The sequence below is a fragment of the Magallana gigas genome, chromosome 7 (assembly GCF_963853765.1).
Source record: "Magallana gigas chromosome 7, xbMagGiga1.1, whole genome shotgun sequence".
NCBI lineage: Eukaryota > Metazoa > Mollusca > Bivalvia > Ostreida > Ostreidae > Magallana > Magallana gigas.
This window is the reverse complement of record NC_088859.1, coordinates 10,926,155-10,948,109: the sequence shown is the minus strand read 5'-3', so window position 1 is coordinate 10,948,109 and position 21,955 is coordinate 10,926,155. Positions and strand designations below refer to the sequence as shown.

Genomic DNA, 21,955 nt, shown 5'->3' with positions numbered 1-21,955 from the left:
GTGACAGGTGTATCACTGTATGTGGGGTTTTATTTTCGTCACGCCCCAACGTGGAGTTTAGTAATCAAACACACAGAAGCGTATCCTGGACAGATTGACACTTAACTCTTGGAATCAGACGACGAAAATACAGACGGAAGTGATATAGGCGGCCTCCAGTGATAAGGATATAAGGGGTTTTCCGTCGAACGTGGCGTTGTTTACTAGACAGTGGAGACGGTGACAACATGTGCGGTAAGTCGACAGAGACAACTACTTTTTTGATAACTGCATTATTTATTGCCACAGCTCAATTCTTTACACTATGTTTAGTCAGTGGCATGTTTAAATGAACAATCTTATGCACCGGGAGCAGCAATTAAGTGCAGAACATGATGATGCTTGTACTTCATGATAGTAAAAATACCGGAGTTATCCGGGTGTGTTATTCTTGGGTCAGTTGATGAATGTAACTCTTTTTGGAATTAAAACTAGATGCCATTGGTTATTGATAAAGTTTTTTAACAAAATATCATACTTTTTTACTTGTAATTTATATGATGAAATCGTAATGCATAATTGCATCTTGCAGCCAGAGAAATGTGTATAGGCGGGTACAAGATGCGTTTTTCTGTAAAACTTGTTATGTTAATTAAATCAAGTGAGCAATGATTGTATTTTAAAATTCCGTGAATGCATTTCGCCTCCACTGAATCTCCGTTTGAATACCCCTTTTCAAATGGTTGTTTTTACTCTTTTCACATCAAACACAGCAATGTCTGAATCATTGTGTCATTTGTTTCGATGGAGACCAAGAAGTATCAATAAAAGTGGAAATTATTGTTAAGTGCCTTTTATTTATGAACTTCCTTTTATTTATCATTTTTTATTGAATATTCTATTATATATTATATAAATGTTTCAGTAAAGTACATGAGTGGAAAGATTGGGGGGAAAATAGTATGAACAATTTTCTTTTGATATATATTATGCTCAATCACCTTAGGCTATTTTGGAAAAGTGTTGTTTTTTTTTTCACTTGGATAACTTTATATTAATAGGAGGTTTTTTTTTAGAATGGGAAAATATAAGGATAATTGTTTTGCACTTCAGTTGATATGCTTATCATGTCTATTTAGATGTAGTATTTATTTTCTGCAGTTGAATTTAGGTTCAATGTGTAAAATTGTTGGAGCAATGTACCTTCAAACTCAATCTGAAATAATTTTAAATATATAAACACTTGTAAAAAGTACAAATAAAGTTGAAGTTAATATAAGATATTAGGAATTAGATATGTTCCTTTTATTCTACTTTCTTTTCACATTACTAGGTAACTGTTAAGAAATTCTTGTCTGAATAAATTTATGACATTCTATTATTAAGTTACTTTGTACTTCACTAGATGGGGACAATTAAAAGGAGTGTCCAAAAACTATAAAATTTAATCCAAAACTTGATCCGCATTGCACAAATACCTATCACAAAAGACCAAAAAAAAAATAATGGTAGCTAGATTTTTTTGTGTAAAACATCTTCCTGGTATAGGCTATAAATAGATGTCTTTGAAATTAAATAAACCACCCTCAGAGCTTGGCAGAGAATACTAGGAAGTTTAAAATGGTTGGTTAATATTCATTCCATATTCTTATTGACTGGACATGCTTATAGTAGTCTTAGAAATAAATCAATTGAAATTTCACTCATTGGTATTGAAATTGATAAAAATAAAAACCCACTTACTTAATAAGTGCAGGATAAATTTTTAAAGTGACATTTGATTTACAATATTAAGTTTGCCTATTGCTAAATAAGAAATAGACGACAATGGAAGCTGTAACACCACTCATTGAGGGAGGTCAGTATATGTGTTTATTGCAAACAATGGTTTGACTTGCACATGATGCATGCACTCTTGAAAAAATAAATACCAAGACTTCACACAATTGAAAATCTATAGAATTTATTAGTATCTTGATTTTTTTTTTTAAGTGTTTGAATTTTACTTTAATTACCGTGGAACTATGTTTGGAATGGAAGGGTAGGGTAATGATAGATTACAGCTAGTCTAAGAAACAAAGGTAATTTTTCAACAAAAAACAAAAAAAAGCAAGAAAAGAAAAAAAAAAACAAGTTTTCTAAGGAAATAATATGAAAGAAATCAGATCTTGGCTTGCTATCATCAATTTGATGATCTTTTCTCACAAATGATTTATGCGAGGTTTATAAGACTGAGGTCAAATGGACCAAAACAAACAATCTAAAAGAGAAGATTTTTGTCTGTACAACGTAGAAAAATGTATTCTTGGTATAAGAATTTAAATAATATTCAGCAACTGACTTAATGACATCTAAAAGTATACCGAAGGGAATGCATTTATTTCAGTGCATTTATTCTAGAATGTCTTCAATTCATATAAAAATTCAGCAGAAAATTGACAATCACGTCACTGTAATAAATACATATCAGCACTGAAGAATGATGTTGAAATATGGGGCTCAAGCATTGAAAGGTATTTGTTGATATCTGACAAGACAGTTAACCTGGTGACTTGCAACCATGGTACCAGCATAGTCTGCGGTTTACAGAAATAAATCTTTAATACTGTGTGTGACAACTGCAGTAGTGAAATATTGAAACACAGCAGTATTTATTACTGGTACTTAGCGTATGCCGGAATATGAGAAAATTTGCTATCCCAGTGAAAGAAAAACCAGTTTTGTGTATTCAAAAGTTGATTTAAAAAAAAACAAACTTGCAAATCTCAAGGCCATTGTACTGTATATCCAATTTCTTTTCATTTGTCATTTTCATGGAAGGCTTGTCATTAGTTTTTGTGGGATTTTCCCTGTTGGGTTATGGCACTGTTTGTCTTCCTAGAACCCTTTTATCTAAAGGAATGTCATTTTCTCAAGAAGTATCAGTCTAAACACAAAATCTCGATGCAAAAACGAAAGTTAAAAGTACTGAGATCATTAAAACATGTACCAGTAGAGAGAGATATATAAAAAAAAAACCTTGTGTATGCTGAAAATATTACAGACTGAGGATGAATACAGGTTCCCAATATAATATGGATTATTGCAATATGCAAATATTTATGGAACACTAAGATTTTGAGGATTTCTTATCTGTGAGAATCTAGTTTTCTAATCAGACCTTTTATCTAAAGTGATGTAATTTTATTCTTAGAAATATTGGTCATCTTCTAAGAGCAAAATTCTAAAATTCTAACCTGTTCAGACCTTTTATCTAAAGTAATGTAATCTTTTTTCTAAGAAGAATTGGTCATCTTCTAAGAACAAAAAATTTCGATGAAAAAGTTGAAGATATTTAGAGATAAAGAAAGCTATTTTAATGTATATTTTTTCAATAAAGCATGTGACAGTACAAACAAATCGTATATTTTATTGAGACAGGTCACGTACCTGCGCAAGATTTCTCATGCGTCGCCTGTATATCATGAATAAATGGCTTTGTTAATCAGGGGTGTGGGGCCTAATTAATAGCTATGTTGTTAAGGACAGTGCTATTTTCTATCGCGTCATTATCAGGCTTGTTCATGAAAAACTTCTAAACAAATTGGTTACGTAAAACTATAGACACCAGATCCTGTGCGATTTTGGATTGGGTGACGGTGTGTATCGTCGAGATGGGATTGTTTCCCACACCAACCTCAGGACTGACAAAATGCCTAAACATGCAAAGATGATGCACTTTTTATGTTCTGTTAGTTAGTTGTAAGAATTTCACACATTCATATTTTGATTAGTTGATCTTTAAACCCTGAGGGACATTTCTGTGGAAACTATAGTAGTCATTGAAAGACTTGGTTCATTCAGTTTTTGTTTGATATAATTTGAGCTAACGACATGCTCACTATATTCAGTGGTTTGATGACAACACTAAATTTGAGATGAATAAAGTTGAGAAAATTTAAGGTTGATGTAGGATGAAATCACCAGATGTTGCAGGGACTACGGTAGGGGGCAGGACAACATACACACTCTTTACTCTGTTAAACGCAGATACCAAATCAATACATCTTTTGTTGTCAGTGTCTCATCTTATGTCTGACCGGGCTGAAAATGGGATCTTATCTCAATAGTTGTATTGTTCCCTTAATCAATATCGACTATCAACAATCCATCAAAAAACACGTTTACTGCCTGTCATTATAGATAATTGCATCAAATTGTACACTTAAAGTACATGTAAACTGAAATTCTGTTAAGTCGAACAAGAAGAAAACAATCTTTCACCAGTTGCCAATGATAATTTTTACTTAATGGGCAAAAATCTTCTCCCAATTTCTGACTTGTATTTTCTTGCCAATTAATTGTTTTCTTCTTCATTTTACAGGAATATTTGCATACCTGAACTATTTGGTTCCAGCCAAACGGAAGGAAATTCTAGAAATTCTTGTCAATGGGTTGAAGCGAATGGAATATAGAGGTTATGACTCTGCAGGTGGGTCAAGGTCAAATTTTATCTGCCATGCAAGTTCATCAATGCATTTCATGTCATTTGAGATCTTTTCGATTATATCTTTTGGTGGTATAGAATATTTAGTTTTAACAAGCTAGAATGCTTTTCACTGAAGGAAACTTAACAACTTGGCAAAATTTATTAAAATATTGTTGTTTGTAGGAGTTGGATTTGAAGGCACAAATACTAAAAATGGAAGCCATGAACTCAAGACAATCAAACAAAAAGGGAAAGTGGCCAGACTGGAAGAGGAGATTGCCCGTAAGTTTTTATCTACATTCTGTTGACGCAGTGAAGAAAAGATGCGTCAGCGGTGAACTAGTTGATAATGTGCTGCTAAACAATCTTATAGTCATACTCATGGTTTCTGTAAAGTTTTCATTATGACAGAATAATTCAAAAATACGATATCTTACACTGAAATATATGATGCTCTCTTTGGCAGAGACCACTGACTTGGACTTTGAGAAGGAATTTGACACTCACATCGGGATCGCTCACACCCGCTGGGCCACTCATGGAGAGCCCAGCCCCACCAACAGTCACCCCCAGCGCTCAGATCCCTCCAATGGTCAGTCAAAACACCCCAACACCACTGGCATATGTAAAGTTGTAATCATTGTGAGAAGTCCATGTATTTGGTTGATATTACAGTTACTTGATAATTATAAGCTGTGCCTTTTATTTTAGAATTTCTTGTGTGTCACAATGGAATCATTACAAACTACAAAGACTTAAAGTCTTTTCTGGTAAGTGACCATTTTTTACACAAATATAAGAGGTTTTTTTTCTTAAAAATGGATAATCAATGAAGGCAAAAATATACTCAGTCTGGTAAATGAAATAATAGATCTTTTTATTCTCCTCATATAGAGTCTTCATTCTTTTAGGACATGATTTTAATGTTGATTTTGTCATTTTCTGTGGTCCTAATAGATCACTAAGGGAATGGTGTTTGAATCTGAGACAGACACTGAGGTGATCGTGAAACTGGTGAAACACATATCGGACAAGCACAAAGACTCGGCCATCTCGTTTAGAGAGCTCGTCGAACTCACAGTTCAACAGCTGGTATGTCCACTCTCATCCTGTTGCACAGAATGATATGTACCCATCACTTAAATGGAGGCCCTTTACTTCACTCTTCTCTCCTCCCAAGTAAAATCAAAATAATATAACAATAGAGACTAAAATCTGATATTGTTGTTTTTTAGGAGGGAGCCTTTTCTTTGGTTTTCATGAGTTCCAAATTCCCAGGTGAATGTGTCTCTACCAGGTAAGATGCAACCTGAGCTCAGGTGTGACGAAGAGTTACATTTGTGTGTGTGTAATATTAGAAAGAGTTACATGTCTGTGTGATGTACATATGTGTATGAAGTATTACAGAAAGATAAGAGTGAAGGATTAGGTCCTTAAATGCACACTTTCTTTTTCACCTCTTGGTGGAAGTTGTGTTAAATAAAGTAAAGTTGGGCTTTATCTCTTAGGGAAGAGTTTGAAAACAGTGTCCTTGTTATTGAGTTCTTGATATTGATTCATTATTTATTGACCTTTTCAAAGAAACCCTATTCAGGGTAAATGTGCTTGAGACTTGTCTGCTGACATAGGCAATCTTCCATAATGTAGGCGTATTGACAGACTTCTGTTTATTTGGTCTTTGAAGCAGGTTGTTTAAAGATGTGTTGATGTCATGTTCAAGTCCTATTTACGATCAGGTTTTATTTAGCTTGTTCCAATTTCTTTGCTATGTCAATAACAATTTAGGTGAGGGCATGTTTACTACTCATCTTATGTTTGTAAACATGATTAGTGCTCTAGTGAAAGCCCCCAGATAGATCAGAGTGTTGTTGAAATAGTGTACATGCTCTCAAGTTAATAACATACAGGTCTCTAGATAAGTATTAGTGTGTTAAATGTCCTGAGAGAGACAAAAGAGGGTCAAGAAATTTCTCACTTTCAAACGACCATCACAGCAAATTCAAATCATATGTGCTTGGCTCCTTGATGTATGGTAGTTAGGACATTGCTTTTTCCCTTGACTAGCAAGACTCTTTTTAATCTGATTGTAGGCGAGGAAGTCCCCTGGTCATCGGAGTGAAGAGCAAGGCCAAGCTGTCAACCGACCACATCCCCATCCTGTACAGTAAAGGTATAACTCACACAGAGTCACCTTACACACATGTACTCACAAAAAACAGACAGACAGACACAGACTGACAGGTGGACAGGCAAGACAGATAGACAGACAGTTGACAAATGGATAGACAGACAGATGACAAATGAATAAACAGACAGACAGGCAGACAGATGACAAATGGACAAATACCAGTAGACAAATAGACAGACTGATGACAAATGGATAAACAGACAGACAGACAGATGACAATGGATAAACAGACAGACAGATGACAAATGGACAAATACTGGTAGACAAATAGACAGACAGATGACAAATGGATAAACAGACAGACAGACCGACAAACAGACAGGGCATTGGACTGAAGCAATCCTTCATTCTTTCCCTCACTCATGTTGCAATCATTCAAAAGCATTAACTCTACTACAGATGTTTGCTAACTATTATGTCACCAACATATGCGTAGACTGTTAAACTGAACTAAAATAAATGATAACAAAATCAATAGATCCATTAACTTTGGTACACTGTTGAATTTCTTCTCTGATGCACACTGGTTATACATCTATTCTAGCACCACATTCTGATTCTAACAGCCAATATTAGTTTTGTTGAGATACATAATACTGTAATACTACTTTTATGGTAGATCAATTCACAGTATATAAATAGTGCCTGTTTGGGAGGGTAACAGTTGAAATTGACACCCCGAGAAAACCATTGTCAACTGACGCGAAGCGGAGGTTGACAATGGTTTTCGAGGGGTGTCAATTTCAACTGTTATCCTCCCAAACAGGCACTATTTATTTTGTTATACTGAATGTCTTAATTTTTAAGAAAATTTTACTGCTTTTATATAGGAATAACGTGAATTCTACAGCGAACCGTACGCGCATAATTTTCGCGCATGTAACATTTTTTAATGTTACCCGTTTCTAAGTGCGTTGCTAACGCTGAGGGTAATATAAAATATTATTAACTGCGTCTTAACCAATCAGATTTCAGTATTTAACATGAAAGTATAACAATAAATAATGCATCAGTACTATGTCCAGTTAGCAATGCTCTATGGATAGGATTGAAACACATATCGGGCATATTCTCTTTCACACATTATTTAGGTCTTCTTCAACATTGCATGCAGCGGTAAAATCTAGAAAAGTTAGATAAAAAGCCCTAAAAATTGTGTTTTTGTTTAATATAATACAATGTATTGATAATCGTAATTGTAGAACCAAATCTTTCGGAAAAGAAAGGTGTGTATATTGCAAAGCATATATTAGTCTTACTATCTAAGTATCTATATTTCTATGTATGTATATCTTCGGTTCATTTTCCTCTCTGTATGGATGACACAGCATAAAATACAGTTAAACTTCGATATCTCGAACACTGATTTCTCGAATACAATGGATATGTTGAAGTGATTTGTAAGTCCCAACCACTTATTTTTGAACTATTTTACCCTCAATATCACGAATACTTGGATATCTTGAAGTTTTTAAACAGTCCCTTTTAGTTTGAGATAACAAAGTTTGACTGTAAATTACTGGTTTCAATAAGGACAGTGAAACAAAACAGGGACATAGGGTGTGGAAGATGAACCTATTTATAGATGTTGTCACACTTGAGTAAATCTGTGTCACACTGCTTACCCAAGCATGACTTGGGCTGGGTTAAATGTATGCTTTGGAAAGTTTTGTATCAAGGAACTTACTTATATTAAAAAAGTAGCTACTGAAAGTTTGTGTTAGAGTTACTTGGTTTTAGGTTTAGATGTATTCGGACAAAGGTAAAATGAAATATAGACCCACTTCAAAAAGCATCCCAAAATTTTAACAATTATTCACTCAATAAGGAATTATTTTTAAAAAAAATGCACATATTTTTACTGGGTATTTGATTACACTGGTTAATTGAACACTAATTGTCCTTGTGACAGAAATACATGACTGTATATATATAGATATATCGGTACATGTCTGGCTATGGCATACTGAGTCAGGGTTCAATCCATGCTAATGTTTGTAAGTACTCTGTTCTGTTATTCAAGCCTTCTCTCACCAACATCTAAAGCATTTACCAAATTCATTCTTGCTGCATCAACAATCTACCAGCATCTTACCATGGCTTCACTCTATTCTTATAGAAATGTCCTATTTGGTAGAACACAAGAGTAGATTCCAACTAATTGGTGAAATTTTGCTCGAGTTCAAGAATTTCTGGCTTTTTCATTTTTGAAATGTTCTGTGAATTGTTATTCAACAATTAATCATCAATCTTTCATCCACATAAACCAAATTAACTCTTATTGAATGAAAATATTTAGAGGAAAAGGGGGGTTGAGAGGGGAGATGGAGTTGGGGGGGGGGGGGGGGGGGTAGGATTTATGAAGGTCGGGCATGACTGCATGTATCATACAGCAACATATTGAATATAAAGCATGCCGCTGAATCGTTATATAATATGCACCAAGTGTAACAATACTCATAAACATTCTAAATACAGACATTGGTATACACACTGTTTTGTTGCATATAACCCCAATTGTATTTTTTTCTTCAAATATTGTTTTATGTTTTATTGATATATAGATGCACATAATTATTTTTATTCATTTTAAATTAGTTTATAAGATTTTTTTTTCTATTTCCATTAATCATTTTGAATTTATTTTTTTTGTTAATGTTAACAAAATTTCCAAATTAATCAACAGTTTACAACTGAATGTCTCTCAGATCAATATAACTTTTTCTCAGATATAAAACACTAAGCTAAGATATTATGATAGGTAAATTCATATTTATAAATATATGTATTTAATTTTTATGACATTTCTTTTTATAAAATTGTTTTTTAGAGACCACATAAAGTTTTAGGTAAAACGGAAAACTCAAAGGCCATAAGTACTATAGTACATGTACTAAGTAATCTCGTGAATTAAAAAAAAAATGAATTAAAAATCAAGAGGTAAAATCCATGTATATAAAAACCAGTCTTTTCACAATTAAAATCAATTCATTTGATAAATATTTTATGTATTTATGGCCCCAATATGGACTTGTAGGATAAACTTGTAATATGTAAGGATAAACTTGTAATATGTAAGGATAAACTTGTAATATATAAGGATAAACTTGTAATATGTAAGGATCAACTTGTAATATACAAGCATGAGATAGGATGTTTGTTGATGCCTTATACTTTATGCATGCAGGAGGTGTTGACCTGGCCACAGAAAAGTCAGGTAGAGGACCTTTTTTGGCTGCTTAATGAGTTCTCTCTGGCATGGCTTGTCTCTCTAAAACAGCAGCAACAAAGCTCAGCCTCTCTCTCTGTCTCTGTATTTCACCAAAAGTTCAGCAGGAATCACTAATATATTGAGATTTTTTAAAAAAATTTGTTAAAAACAAATTAGCTGGTTTTGATAATAATGCTTTTTAATGACAAGTTTGTGACTGATTTATCGGTATTATTGTGTTTTATTTTAAAGTAGATACCATTGTAGTACACATGGAGATTTCAGATTGACTTTCAGCACATTATAGTCTTGTCAACATTTTATTTTCACAATTTAAATGTATCTGGGGTGTTTCATTATTAAGGCATTGATAATAATGGAATCATCAAATTTCGTGGGGGCCAATTTTCGTGGATTGTGAGTTTTTTGCGTATTTGTGGGGATGTAATTTCGTGGAAAGGTCACTTTTCAGTTTCAGTAGGGAAACTTAAACGTTCTTTAGTGGTTTTTGTCGAGGATGTAAATTCGTGGGTAAGAGCTACCCACAAATACCACGAAAATTGAGCCACCACGAATTCTGATGATTCTAGTAATAATACAGTACTAAAGATGTATGACATAAAACTCAGAATGGGCTTTTTTCTTCTGTTTAATTTTCCAGAAGAACATTTCATTTTAAATGAGGTACTGTATACAGGAAAATTATTTTCGTCCCTTTCGCCCTTATTGCCAGCTGGCAAATTTAAGACATGGCAAAATCAAAACAATTTTTGAATAACTATGATAATTAAATTAGTGTAACTATTTCTAACTGTCTAGGAGTAACGAAATTAAACATGAAGAAGGGTGAATACAAAAACACTGAAAAAAACCCAACCATATACAGTATATATGAATTTGAAAGTTAAAACTCAACTTCTATTTTGAGCCTTTTACAACTAGTTCACTTCAAATTGATTAAAGAAAAAGTTTCAAATAATAACCATTGAATATGGAAACCTAGTAAATTTTCCTATTTTGATAGATATAGAAATTTTTGTGGTTTTTGATTATTTTCATTTGATAGTTGATTGTTACAATTCTATAAAATTCTATGATTATAAGTAATTATATCCCCGCTGCAAAGGAGAGGGGTGTATACTGTTTTACCCTTTGTGTCTGTCTGTAACAATTTTCTGTCACTTTTTTCTCAGAAATTATTATCACAGATGGCTGAAATTTTTATGTCTTTGTTTAGGTATGCCATTTGGTGGGATTCAAATTGTACAAATAGTCCTCAATTTCCTGTTTAATGATAATTTTGTTTATTTTTAGCCTAAATTTTCAAACAAAAGTTCGTCAAAGATTACAAAGCAACTATTTATTGCAGTTGGTTGAAATTTTAACACTCTTTTTGTTTAAGCATGCCATATGATGAGATTTATTTTTTAACAAATTTGATGTCATCTCGTTAAATGACGGCTATTTTTGTTTTGTATATTGACTTAACAGAGCGGAGGTATCATTAGTGAGCATTGGCTCACAGATATTTTATTCAAGATTGCACAGACAAATACTAATTGATACATACTCATTTTGTCTCAGGTTTATTAGGTAAAGTGTTACTTAGTAACTAAGGGTGGCAGTGCATATAATTATTAACTGTTGCATTGTAATAGAGTGTGCTTTCAGTTGGACTTGTACAGACCAAATCCAGCAGTAATCGGCCGCTGTCTGCAGTTTCTAGAGTAATGCTCTCTGCAAAGGATAACGCTTGATATTAGCATAAAAAATCTACTTGATAAAAACAGATTTTTTTTTTTTAAATGAATTTATTGATAACCAATAAAAATGTATGTTTATATATAAGAAAATTTTCTATATTATTAATATGTAACTCTTACTTGGCTAGAAAGAAAAAGCAGGTATTAAATCTACCTGGTAGTATGTGTAATATAATCATTTCTTTATTTTATTTATGTCTCTGTGAAATATACAATATATCTGCATGTTAAACACTTGATGCATATCTTGTGTTGTATGCATAAACAAAATGTGCATATCTTGTGTATCATGCATGTTGTGTAAAAATGGAAAACAGGTCCTAGGAATTAATTATATGTTTTGAAGATACATATAAATTGAGTATTTATAGCTTTTTGAATCTGTAGTTCACAGTCATTGCTTGTAATTGGCAGTAATTTTATTGTGTGTTGAACAAAATTTTAATTGATTTTAAAGAGCATTTTTTTGAGAAATTCATAGCTAGTAAATAGAGTATAGAATTTTCGTGGTAAGTAAGGGGGTATTTAATAAGTGGGACACAGGTTCCAAAAGGTTTATTATGTAACAGGAATATTAAAGATTAAAGCATTCTCTACAATGGCTCCCTTCAAAAATGCTTTGAGAATCCAGTAAAAAATTCAGATCATTTGAAAAATGAATACAATAAAAAAGTTAAAAAGGCCATGTAACTTTCAGTGAATTCCATGCTTATTGATATAGTTTAAAAAATCCCTAAACTTGAGATTGCTATTGTCCAGATATTTCACCAAGCATAAAATAGCAGCAGATTCTTATACCAATTCTATACAAAAGGCTCCCAAAAACATATATTTTTCGTGTGCAATTCAAAGAAAATATTTGTGCACTTTATTTAATACTTTCTTTAAAAAAAAAACAATTTTTTGAATTGGTTAAATTACCTTCTTTGTTAAAAACCAGGAGATAGAAAGATTGTGGTTAAATGGATAAAAGAACATTTAATTCTTTTGAAAACCTAGGATTTATGCTTAAAATCATGTTTCAGATCACCGAGGCCTGATGAACCCTGCCCTTCACCATACAGACAGCACAACAGAATTTCATCCAATCGGAAACAAGGAAGTGGAATACTTCTTTGCATCAGATGCCAGGTATCATGGTTAAAACATTTGTGTGAATCTGATCAGATCGTCAGTGCTTATATCAAGTATCCTCTTCAAATGTACGCATTGAGTTTCAAGGTTAAGTTTACATAAAGTAATGACATAAAACCAGATTAGTATCTCACTTGACAGTGTGCATACCTCAATAAGATCGGGAAAAAAAGGGAATTTTAGAATTGTTCCTAAATGAATTAGCATTATACTTACTAGAATCTCAGCTTTTTCAGTTTCATTGTATAAATTGTATAAGTAACTATAAAGAAGGAATTTTCATGCTGAAAGAATTTCAGTGCAGTATCTGTACAATTTTGGACAATTTTTGCAGTGCAATAATCGAGCACACCAACCAGGTGATTTTCCTAGAGGATGATGATGTGGCTGCAGTACAGAACGGGTGTCTGACAATTCACAGAATCAAGCGCACCCTGGACGAATCAGCGACCCGAGAAGTGACCACCATCAAAATGGAGATCCAACAAATCATGAAAGGTCAACTCCTGATTTAGATTTATCACCAAGTCATTTTGATTTTCAGTCATTTCTATATTGATAAGCTTATACAAGGCTTGAAAATTACCGGACGGGTATATTTAAATAATATTTAACAAGTAAGCTGATATAAACTTCAGGAATACTTAAATCCTCTTTTAAATCTTTTATGTTTTAAAATAAATAAATTGAAGGATTCTATCTCTCTACAGGAAGCTACAGCTCATTCATGCAGAAGGAGATTTTTGAGCAGCCAGAGTCTGTTGTGAACACAATGAGGGGGCGTGTCAACTTTGAAACCAATCAGGTTGTGCTGGGAGGTATCAAGGACTTCATGACAGAAATCAGGCGCTGTCGAAGACTTCTATTTATAGCTTGCGGGACGAGCTTTCACAGTGCAGTAGCTGTAAGTTCTCTTTTGTAACCTGTGTAGTTTCTGCATTGATTTCATTGATTGGTTCTGACATCCATTTATGTTAACTTTGAAGTTTAAGTTCACATGTGTCAAATTGTATAAAAGAACTGATTTCTTAAAACTACTTTATTTTTCATGAAAATAATATTTATATCAATATATGTCTGCATTGAAATCTATGTATTAAATAAGTTTGCATTTTGGAGTACATGTATTGGAGCTCTTTCTTTGTGCAGACACGGCAGCTAATGGAAGAGCTGACAGAACTTCCTGTAATGGTGGAACTAGCCAGTGACTTCCTGGATAGACAGACGCCTGTTTTTAGAGATGACGTCTGCTTCTTTATTAGTCAGTCAGGTATGGTCCTCACATGATTTGTACAGGTGGTAAACAGAATGAAGTAGGCATTTTACAGAAGCTGGAACCAGCAATTAGTTACATGATGAATGTTAATGATTGCAAACAAGGATATACAAAAAAAAGCATTGATTCTCATTTCGTGCATTGTGTTTTGTTTACCTGTCAGGTGAGACTGCAGACACTCTGATGGCCCTGCGGTACTGTAAACAGCGAGGGGCATTGATTGTGGGCATCACAAATACCGTAGGCAGCAGCATTTGTCGGGAATCTCACTGCGGCGTACACATCAATGCTGGACCGGAAATCGGTGTGGCCAGTACCAAAGTAAGTGAATATCAGTCAGGACAAATAAAAACTCAAATCTTCATACATTCCAAGTTATAGGTTTCAATGAATGTTTACTTAATTTTATAAATCAGTGAATACATTTCATGTGTGTTTTAATGTGTGAATGTGTAGGCATATGCTAGTCAGTTCATATGTTGGTGCTATTTTCCTTGGTTATGTGTATGTGTGTATTTGTAGGCATATACTAGTCAGTTCATCTCTCTGGTGATGTTTGCCCTGGTGATGTGCGAAGACAGAATCTCAATGCAGGATCGAAGGACGGAAATCATTCAGGGACTGAAGAATCTTCCAAGTTAGTGACCGTGAACAGACACTCATTTATTTTTCAGAATTAACTCATTCTTGATAAAGATTCAGTCAAGTTTTGGTTCGAACATATTTTACACTATGTATAATCATACACAAATGGTTCAAACTCAAGCTCTCTAAACTTACAAGGTCAAGTAAATTGTATATGTGTAATAGAGACCTAGTTCTGTTAACTTCCGAATCCTGACCTTAAACCTTGGTTCTGCCAGCTAGGTCACATTGGAAACCAGGTTCAGGGTATTCCAATTAAAAAACTATTAGCTGATTATTAAAAAATCAGTATGATAATTTTACTTACACAACAAAACCATGGTTGATTATTATTATATCATGCTAAATCTTTGTTTTGCACAGGTCAAATCAAGGCAGTTCTCGAGACAGATGAACATGTGAACACACTTGCCCGAGAGCTGTACCAACAGAAAAGTTTGCTGGTGATGGGCAGGGGATATAACTATGCAACATGTCTTGAGGGAGCCTTGGTATGAATTATCTTATATTAAGTGGTGTTCACCAATTCATCGATTATAAAATGTAATGTGTATTTCACTTAACTCTAAAAAGTAACAAAACAGCCTACAGGTAGTACGGTATGTATATGGCCAGTACACAAAAGGCCTGATATTTTCAGACTTGTTCTTGGGAGAAGGGTGGTTCACACATTTGTTGAAATTTATAAAATCTATTAACTGTATCAAGTTTTGGTCTATTTTTTACAGTTTCTTCTGCATTTTTCACTGAGCAGTGTACAGTATTTTCACCTAATTCCAGTAAACTACTGTACAATATTTTTGTAAAAAAAATAATTCATTCCTTTGCAGAAAATCAAAGAGTTGACGTACATGCACTCTGAGGGCATCCTAGCCGGGGAGCTGAAGCACGGCCCGCTAGCCCTGGTGGATAAAGCCATGCCAGTGATGATGGTGGTGACGAGAGACAAAGTCTATCCTGTGAGTCCTCTTTCCGCTTCACTGATCTCCTTTCCGCTTCACTGAACTCCTTTCCCCTTCACTGACCTCCTTTCCATTTCACTGACCCTCCCTGTCCACAATGCCACAGATTATTTAACTGATCCACTGGTAGACTTTGGGTCACTGCACTGTAATTTACGAATCTCCTTGTCAACTTAATGACTGCTTGACTACTGAGCAACTAAAACGCTGATCCTCTAGTCAACTTAACAAATAAACACTAGTCTGTTTAATTATTAAAAGTTACCTCGCCAGGTGGTTTGATTGGATTGAAGCAAAATGATTCATCTCTTCATGTAGCAGTCACCAATTGTACTAGACTTTGATTTTCATGATAAAAATAAAACATAACCCCTATGAAAGGTTACCACCATAACTTGATAAGAAAAGTGTTGTTGGAACTGTAGATAAACAAGCTGCTTTAAGATGTTTAATGTGAGGGAGCAATGTATGTGTTATTGTTTATTGTTTGGCTTACGTTATCAAACGACTCTTCAATCTTGTGTTTCCTTCTGTTTGTAGAAATGCATGAACGCTCTTCAGCAGGTCAAGGCTCGCCATGTAAGTATTTACTGCTGTCTAGACCATACTCAATCAATTCTTATCAACATCGGAAAACATCCCTTTTATTGAGAAAACAATCTGGAAAATGTAATGTTATACAAAAATTTGTTCTTTGCATAACAGCAAAAATACAAACAAAAATGAGGATTTGTTTTTGTAATTTGTAAGTTTGTGAGACAATTATTGATTTTTCGGGCAGTAAAGCATTGTTTACCTCTCAGGGGAGGGAGTGAATGTATGACTGTATATGTGTTTGTTGATCAGTTTAACTAAATTGATTCCTTTACAGCACAAGGGTTGACAGGAGGGCTAGCACTACAGAATTGAGACATGACCATGTCTGTTGTTGTTGTTGTTACTGTCCTACTAATTCTCTCTGACTACTGTAGACTGTCATTTGCAAGTAACCCTGTTTGGCTTTGAGATCTGTTTCTTTACATTGACCAAAAAGGAATTATGTATTCGAAATGAAAAAATGTATGAAAATAGTATTCTGTTTTCTGGTCCATGGCAGATTATTTTTCATGTTCTTTCAGCCATTTTTTTGAATGCTACAGATGAAATTTGACATTTAGCGACTGCGATTGTAAATGTATTTGTTGTTTGAATGATAGTTCCTATCTTTCCCCTTGCCTCCGTATGTACCTGTAGTTCATTGACTAGCTGTCAGTGTATTGGAGCAATCTAACTGCATACTCAGTACGCTCATACTCAACTAGGGGCAACATAGCCCACCAGCTGATTAACATAGACAGATGTAGAAGCCCATGCAACTTCAATTCACAGAGTATCAAATTATGTATCATCAAATCAATCAATCCAAAAATTATAAATCATCTCAACTGAATTTGACAATTTATATTGGTTTTTTCTTTCTTAAAAGTACAAAGATTAATTTTAGTAAAATTCTAAATACCAGTTTACATTTGGTGAAAATGGTCAAGTAGTAAAGCTCTTTATTTTCAGGTATGTGTACTTCTTCAGAAATTTCCTGTTTCCACAAAGAAGTACCCAGTGTTTACCACACCAACTCTTGTGTACCTTAAGTCTAATATGCATGTTGTCATGACAACCATAATTATTCATTGTAGGGTAACCCAATAGTATTGGGCAATAACGATGATAAGGAAACGCAACAGCAAGTCAATAAGTATATTGGCGTGCCTTCCACTATCGACTGCTTACAGGGCATCCTCACCATAATACCTATGCAGTTACTGTCCATGCATATCGCACAATTAAGAGGATGTGATGTAAGATTGGTTTGAACCAACGACCAACTATATGTTATTGTAGATAGATTAACCGGAGTGCCTTTCTTCTCTGCATGCTTATAGCTTTTTGTATGTTGTACCTATAATCTGTCCTATGTTTCATAAGTCTCTTTGTGACAAAATTTCCTCCATTTTGCAATATACTCTTGCTACCAATGGAAACCAAACCAAATACCTAATTAAACAAAGGAAAAATTTGAGTTTTATAGTTAAATTTATTATTATAAATTTCCCATGGTTGTTTTCCAATGTGCTGAGTGTGTCTGATGGAGCAAGTTCTGTCCTGTGTGTAGTGCTTGTCTGGCTGGGCAACCAAATGGGGGACGTGCATGCTTACTGTAGAAAACCTCTAACAAGATCGTCCAATGGTATCCTTTTAGGGGCGGCCAGTTTTACTATGTACCAAGGGAGACACCGAAACTCAAAAGTATGCATATAATTATGTGGAGGTGCCCCAGACTGTAGATTGCCTCCAAGGTGTCCTCACAGTAATCCCTATGCAGCTGCTCTCTTTCCATATCGCAGTATTGCGAGGATATGACGTAAGAAACATTGCATGTGTTTCTAGTTCTTGTGTTTCTTTTTCAATTGGTTTCAGTGTTTTTAGTATTGCCATTTAGAATTTCAGTCAATTATAATGGGAGGTAAAGATAGTTTGGAGTCCTTTTTTATTTTAAATGATGAAACTTTGCAAATCTGTATTTTCATCATTATTTTCATCGTAATAATGCCAACTTTGAGTGATGGGATTACTGTAGAAACATAATTTCCTCTTTCATTTTATTTTCTTTCATTAGATGCTATTTAATTTGTTTCTTACAATCTTGCTCCTTCCACGGTGTTTATCACACACTGCACACCCAACACACCTCCACCTTTTGGTCATCAAGGTTACAGTATGAGTACCCTTCATTAGGCAGAACTTGGATGTAAAATGGCTACTCCTATGAAATAAACAGGATTGGGGTGGAGGTCTTAAATCAGAGAGCTAGTTATGGAGTATTAAGCCATAGATATATATTTGCTTCAATGGTTAAAGTTGGTGATGGGATGCCAGGTGGTTGATGTTGAAATAATTAAATGTTAAATGATGAGATTAAGCGTCATATGTTACGCAATCTGCCATTACACATTTCAATACACTTAAACCCATGTACTCATTATAAATGTACATATATTTGTAAGAAAATTACAATATAAATATTATAGTTTATGTCAGCTAGCTCATATTGACAGTAATTTAGTCCCTTACCTCTTTGTTTTTTGCTTAGTGCTATTGCGAAATATAAAAACATGTCCGAGATTTGCTCCACATTCATTATAACCTCTTTTTTTAATAATTGACCAGTGCTTAACACTCATGTGAATTTTGTCTTAATTGTTTGATTAAATTATTTGTTTTGAAGTGTTTTATTAAAATATGATATTAAGGTCTAACAGCAATATTTCCAAAGCATACTTTTTATACCTATCATCTAATAACAAAAATTCCAAAAAAACAATCTTCTAATCCTCAATGCTTTAGGATTATTATTTTTTCTGGTTTAGTGTTTTTTTTCTTCTGAATCATCATAAAATATTACATAAAAAGATAACTAATACATGTTACTTAATAAAGTTAGTAAAATATACTGGCATTTTAATAAAAGTAAATTTATATAAGAGAAATGACACGTACAGTATTTTCCAAGGTTTTTTTTACAACCTGGTTTTTCTTAAAAATTTCCTTTATCTAAAATATATGTTGAGACCCTTTTTTAAGGATTAAATACATTGTGAATGTGTTGATAAATTATTATAATCTCATCTCATGATCTAGCACTAGCACTTTTATAGAACATTTGAGCAAAACCACCATGATTGGTCTTTATAATACCATAATTAGCATTAGAAACTTTCTCTAGAATAACTTAATTCTTTATAACATTGATTTTTTTTTTCTTTATAAACACTTCTAAAAAATACACCTATAGTAAAAAAAAAGGAGGAGATGATTCAGATTTAGACATCAATTATTTTAAATTACTTCATTGCAGGAGTCATAAAAAATAGTTCTATCATTTGCTAGTTTAGAATAAAGAATATTGTAAATTATATGACAATGATAGTATAAAAAAGCATTTAGATTGAAATTTTTACTATTTCAAATGAATGAATTTTAAAGTTTTCATGTCTAAAACTTTTTGCTACAGGTTGACTGTCCTAGGAATCTCGCGAAAAGTGTGACAGTGGAATGAGAGGGGAGGCAGAAAGGTATACTTCCTGTCTGGGCGGGGACAGAACCTGTCCCCTGCTGTGATTGACACCTGTATACAACAGTGCTCCTGTAGAGTGCTTAGTGTCTCTCTGATCAATCTATATCATGCATGACTAAAACATCATGATTTGTAAATCAGATACTGTGGAAATTATATGTCAAAATCACTCACAAATTCTTCTCTTGTGACACTCAAAAGATTATTAAATACTAATTAAAGACACTAGAATGAAAATATCAAAGATACTGGTAAGGTTTTCACACTTCCAAAGCTCTGCTAAGACCCTCTTATAAAGATCTTTCATCAGTCTTGGTACATACACAGTAGCGTTAAATCTTGTAGATCATATCGTTAGCTCATACATCTATTCCACATGTTCTCCAGTCTTTTTATATATCAATCCATGTATATCATACTCCACCTCTGTGCTAGAAGCCATCTCTCTAATGTATGTATATGTAGGGCTACAGGGCTTTTGGTAGCAAGTCCCTGCTGTAACTGTAGAAATAAGATGAATAAGAAATCTGCATGTAAATTGTAGACAGTGTCTACTAACAAGGGAGAGAACTGCATGCAAAGCTGCTGTAAGAAACAGAATAAATAGCAGAAATGAAAAGCTCACCATTAGTGTCTTGCTAGTATATTATGATATTTGTTGAAATATTGCATGTTATAAACATATAAAAATGAGATGTTTGATTATTGAATTGTTATAATTTTTAGGTTGATCATCCACGAGGTTTATTGAAGACGTACACATTTTAGGAAATGAAAACAAGAATGTTACAGCTGTGTGTTTTTATTGTGGGTCATAATATTTTGCTATTGTCGAGGGACCAAAGTTAGACCTGAAAACACAACTACTTATATCAAAATGCAGATTACCAATTATAAACTTTTGTTGAATCATTTGATGGTTTCATAATGGTGACACAACCAAGGAGAGTTCTCCTAATGTAGTTCTTGCTTCATTTGATGCATGTTGCCATGACGCAATTGAAATTATGTGGTTCATTAATTCTTATAGTTATACATAATAATGTTCACACATATTATTGATAAATTATTGATTGAATTATTGATAAATGTTTTGGGATCATTGATCATAGGTCATTACATGTTTATATCATTAATGCACACCTCTTTATTGACTAACAGACTCTACTTAGAAATATAGGAAGCTTCTCAATTCAATTATTTGGATCAATAAACATTAGCATAATGTGGCGCTTATTTTTTCTTTGGTCAAGGAATTTAGACCACATTTATTTTTTGTTGCAATACGTAGCCTTTGTATGTCAATCTATACATTTTTTATTTTATTTTATTACATACATACAGGATATGTATACATGTGTTAAGAATTATTTAATTTTTGTTATTGTTTCCCCAAATATTGTATTATTTTAGTATATGTACCATATTTTATATTTATTTTACTATAGCTTCAAGAGAGAACAATTATTCCCAATGTAGATATGGTCTTATTGATATTTTGTACAAATCTTTTCTCAGAAACTACAAAAAACTACTTTTTATGCAAATAACTAAAAGTTGATTGGAACTTTTCAAACAATCGTAGTCTTTTTTTAATTGTTTAACAAATTGTTACATCTTTTTTTGACAATCGTATATATATCCTATTTAACATGTTTAATAAGTAATGAAACTCTATCCATCAAAATATCAGCATATATCTCAGTACTTTGATTTTGTCTACAAGGTGGCTAGACAATCAATACTTATATATACTTATACATGTATACTATTATATTATGGGTTTTATCCATTGTTCTTTAGGCATTTTAGTTTGTTTACCATGTAAATGATTTGTTTATTTTCAGTGTGGAATCTGCTGTTTTGGAAATTTTTTTGTGTGAATTAAAACCAATTGTTTATTGTGGGGAAAAATATATTTCTTACTAAATACTGCTTTCTTTTGTTCTCTTTTCCATTTTATTTTATTTGATTTGAGCATATTTTATTATGCAAATATACATTTAAATAAATGGATTAGGCAGCAGGCAATGCCTATGTAAGCCTCCTCCATAATTCTCCATCCTTCTCTTTTCTATTTGAGTTTAATGCATCTGCCATGACTTAAATTTGTTAAAAACCCCAAAATGGAATGTGATTTGGTGTGGTCTTATATAAAGCTTAAGAACTTCCAATATTATATTGTTTCAGTTTTAAAGGGGCGTGGTCAAAAAAGCTT

General features: G+C 33.3%; 1 protein-coding gene across 9 annotated transcripts; it reads left to right on the top strand.

The window, feature by feature from the left end:
• The first annotated feature begins 7 nt into the window (after window positions 1-7).
• On the top strand, window positions 8-21,670 carry LOC105341700 (glutamine--fructose-6-phosphate aminotransferase [isomerizing] 2). Of its 9 annotated transcripts, none has more exons than XM_011448356.4 (22): window positions 8-234; window positions 4,343-4,450; window positions 4,631-4,729; window positions 4,914-5,039; window positions 5,159-5,217; window positions 5,405-5,539; window positions 5,683-5,744; window positions 6,538-6,617; window positions 7,838-7,861; window positions 9,823-9,852; window positions 12,635-12,740; window positions 13,078-13,241; window positions 13,454-13,647; window positions 13,893-14,013; window positions 14,183-14,340; window positions 14,542-14,656; window positions 15,028-15,155; window positions 15,495-15,623; window positions 16,167-16,205; window positions 17,300-17,461; window positions 19,675-19,735; window positions 20,464-21,670. In XM_011448356.4, the coding sequence occupies exons 1-21, from the start codon at window positions 228-230 to the stop codon at window positions 19,717-19,719; spliced, it is 2,091 nt and encodes a 696-aa protein (XP_011446658.1). In that variant the 5' UTR covers window positions 8-227; the 3' UTR covers window positions 19,720-19,735; window positions 20,464-21,670. The 9 variants fall into 9 exon arrangements, with proteins under 9 accessions (XP_011446658.1, XP_011446656.1, XP_011446655.1 ...); XM_011448354.4 differs by lacking the exons at window positions 8-234; window positions 17,300-17,461 and adding exons at window positions 1,792-1,837; window positions 17,863-18,024; XM_011448353.4 differs by lacking the exon at window positions 8-234 and adding an exon at window positions 1,792-1,837.
• The last annotated feature ends 285 nt before the right edge of the window (window positions 21,671-21,955 follow it).

Bases quoted from the DNA above. Each gene is read 5' to 3' on its own strand.
- LOC105341700 (XM_011448354.4), top strand. From the start codon at position 1,807: ATGGAAGCTGTAACACCACTCATTGAGGGAG. The intron at 5,040-5,158 runs GTCAGTCAAAAC...CTTTTATTTTAG, and splicing joins GCGCTCAGATCCCTCCAATG to AATTTCTTGTGTGTCACAAT. The intron at 9,853-12,634 runs GTAGAGGACCTT...ATCATGTTTCAG, and splicing joins CCTGGCCACAGAAAAGTCAG to ATCACCGAGGCCTGATGAAC.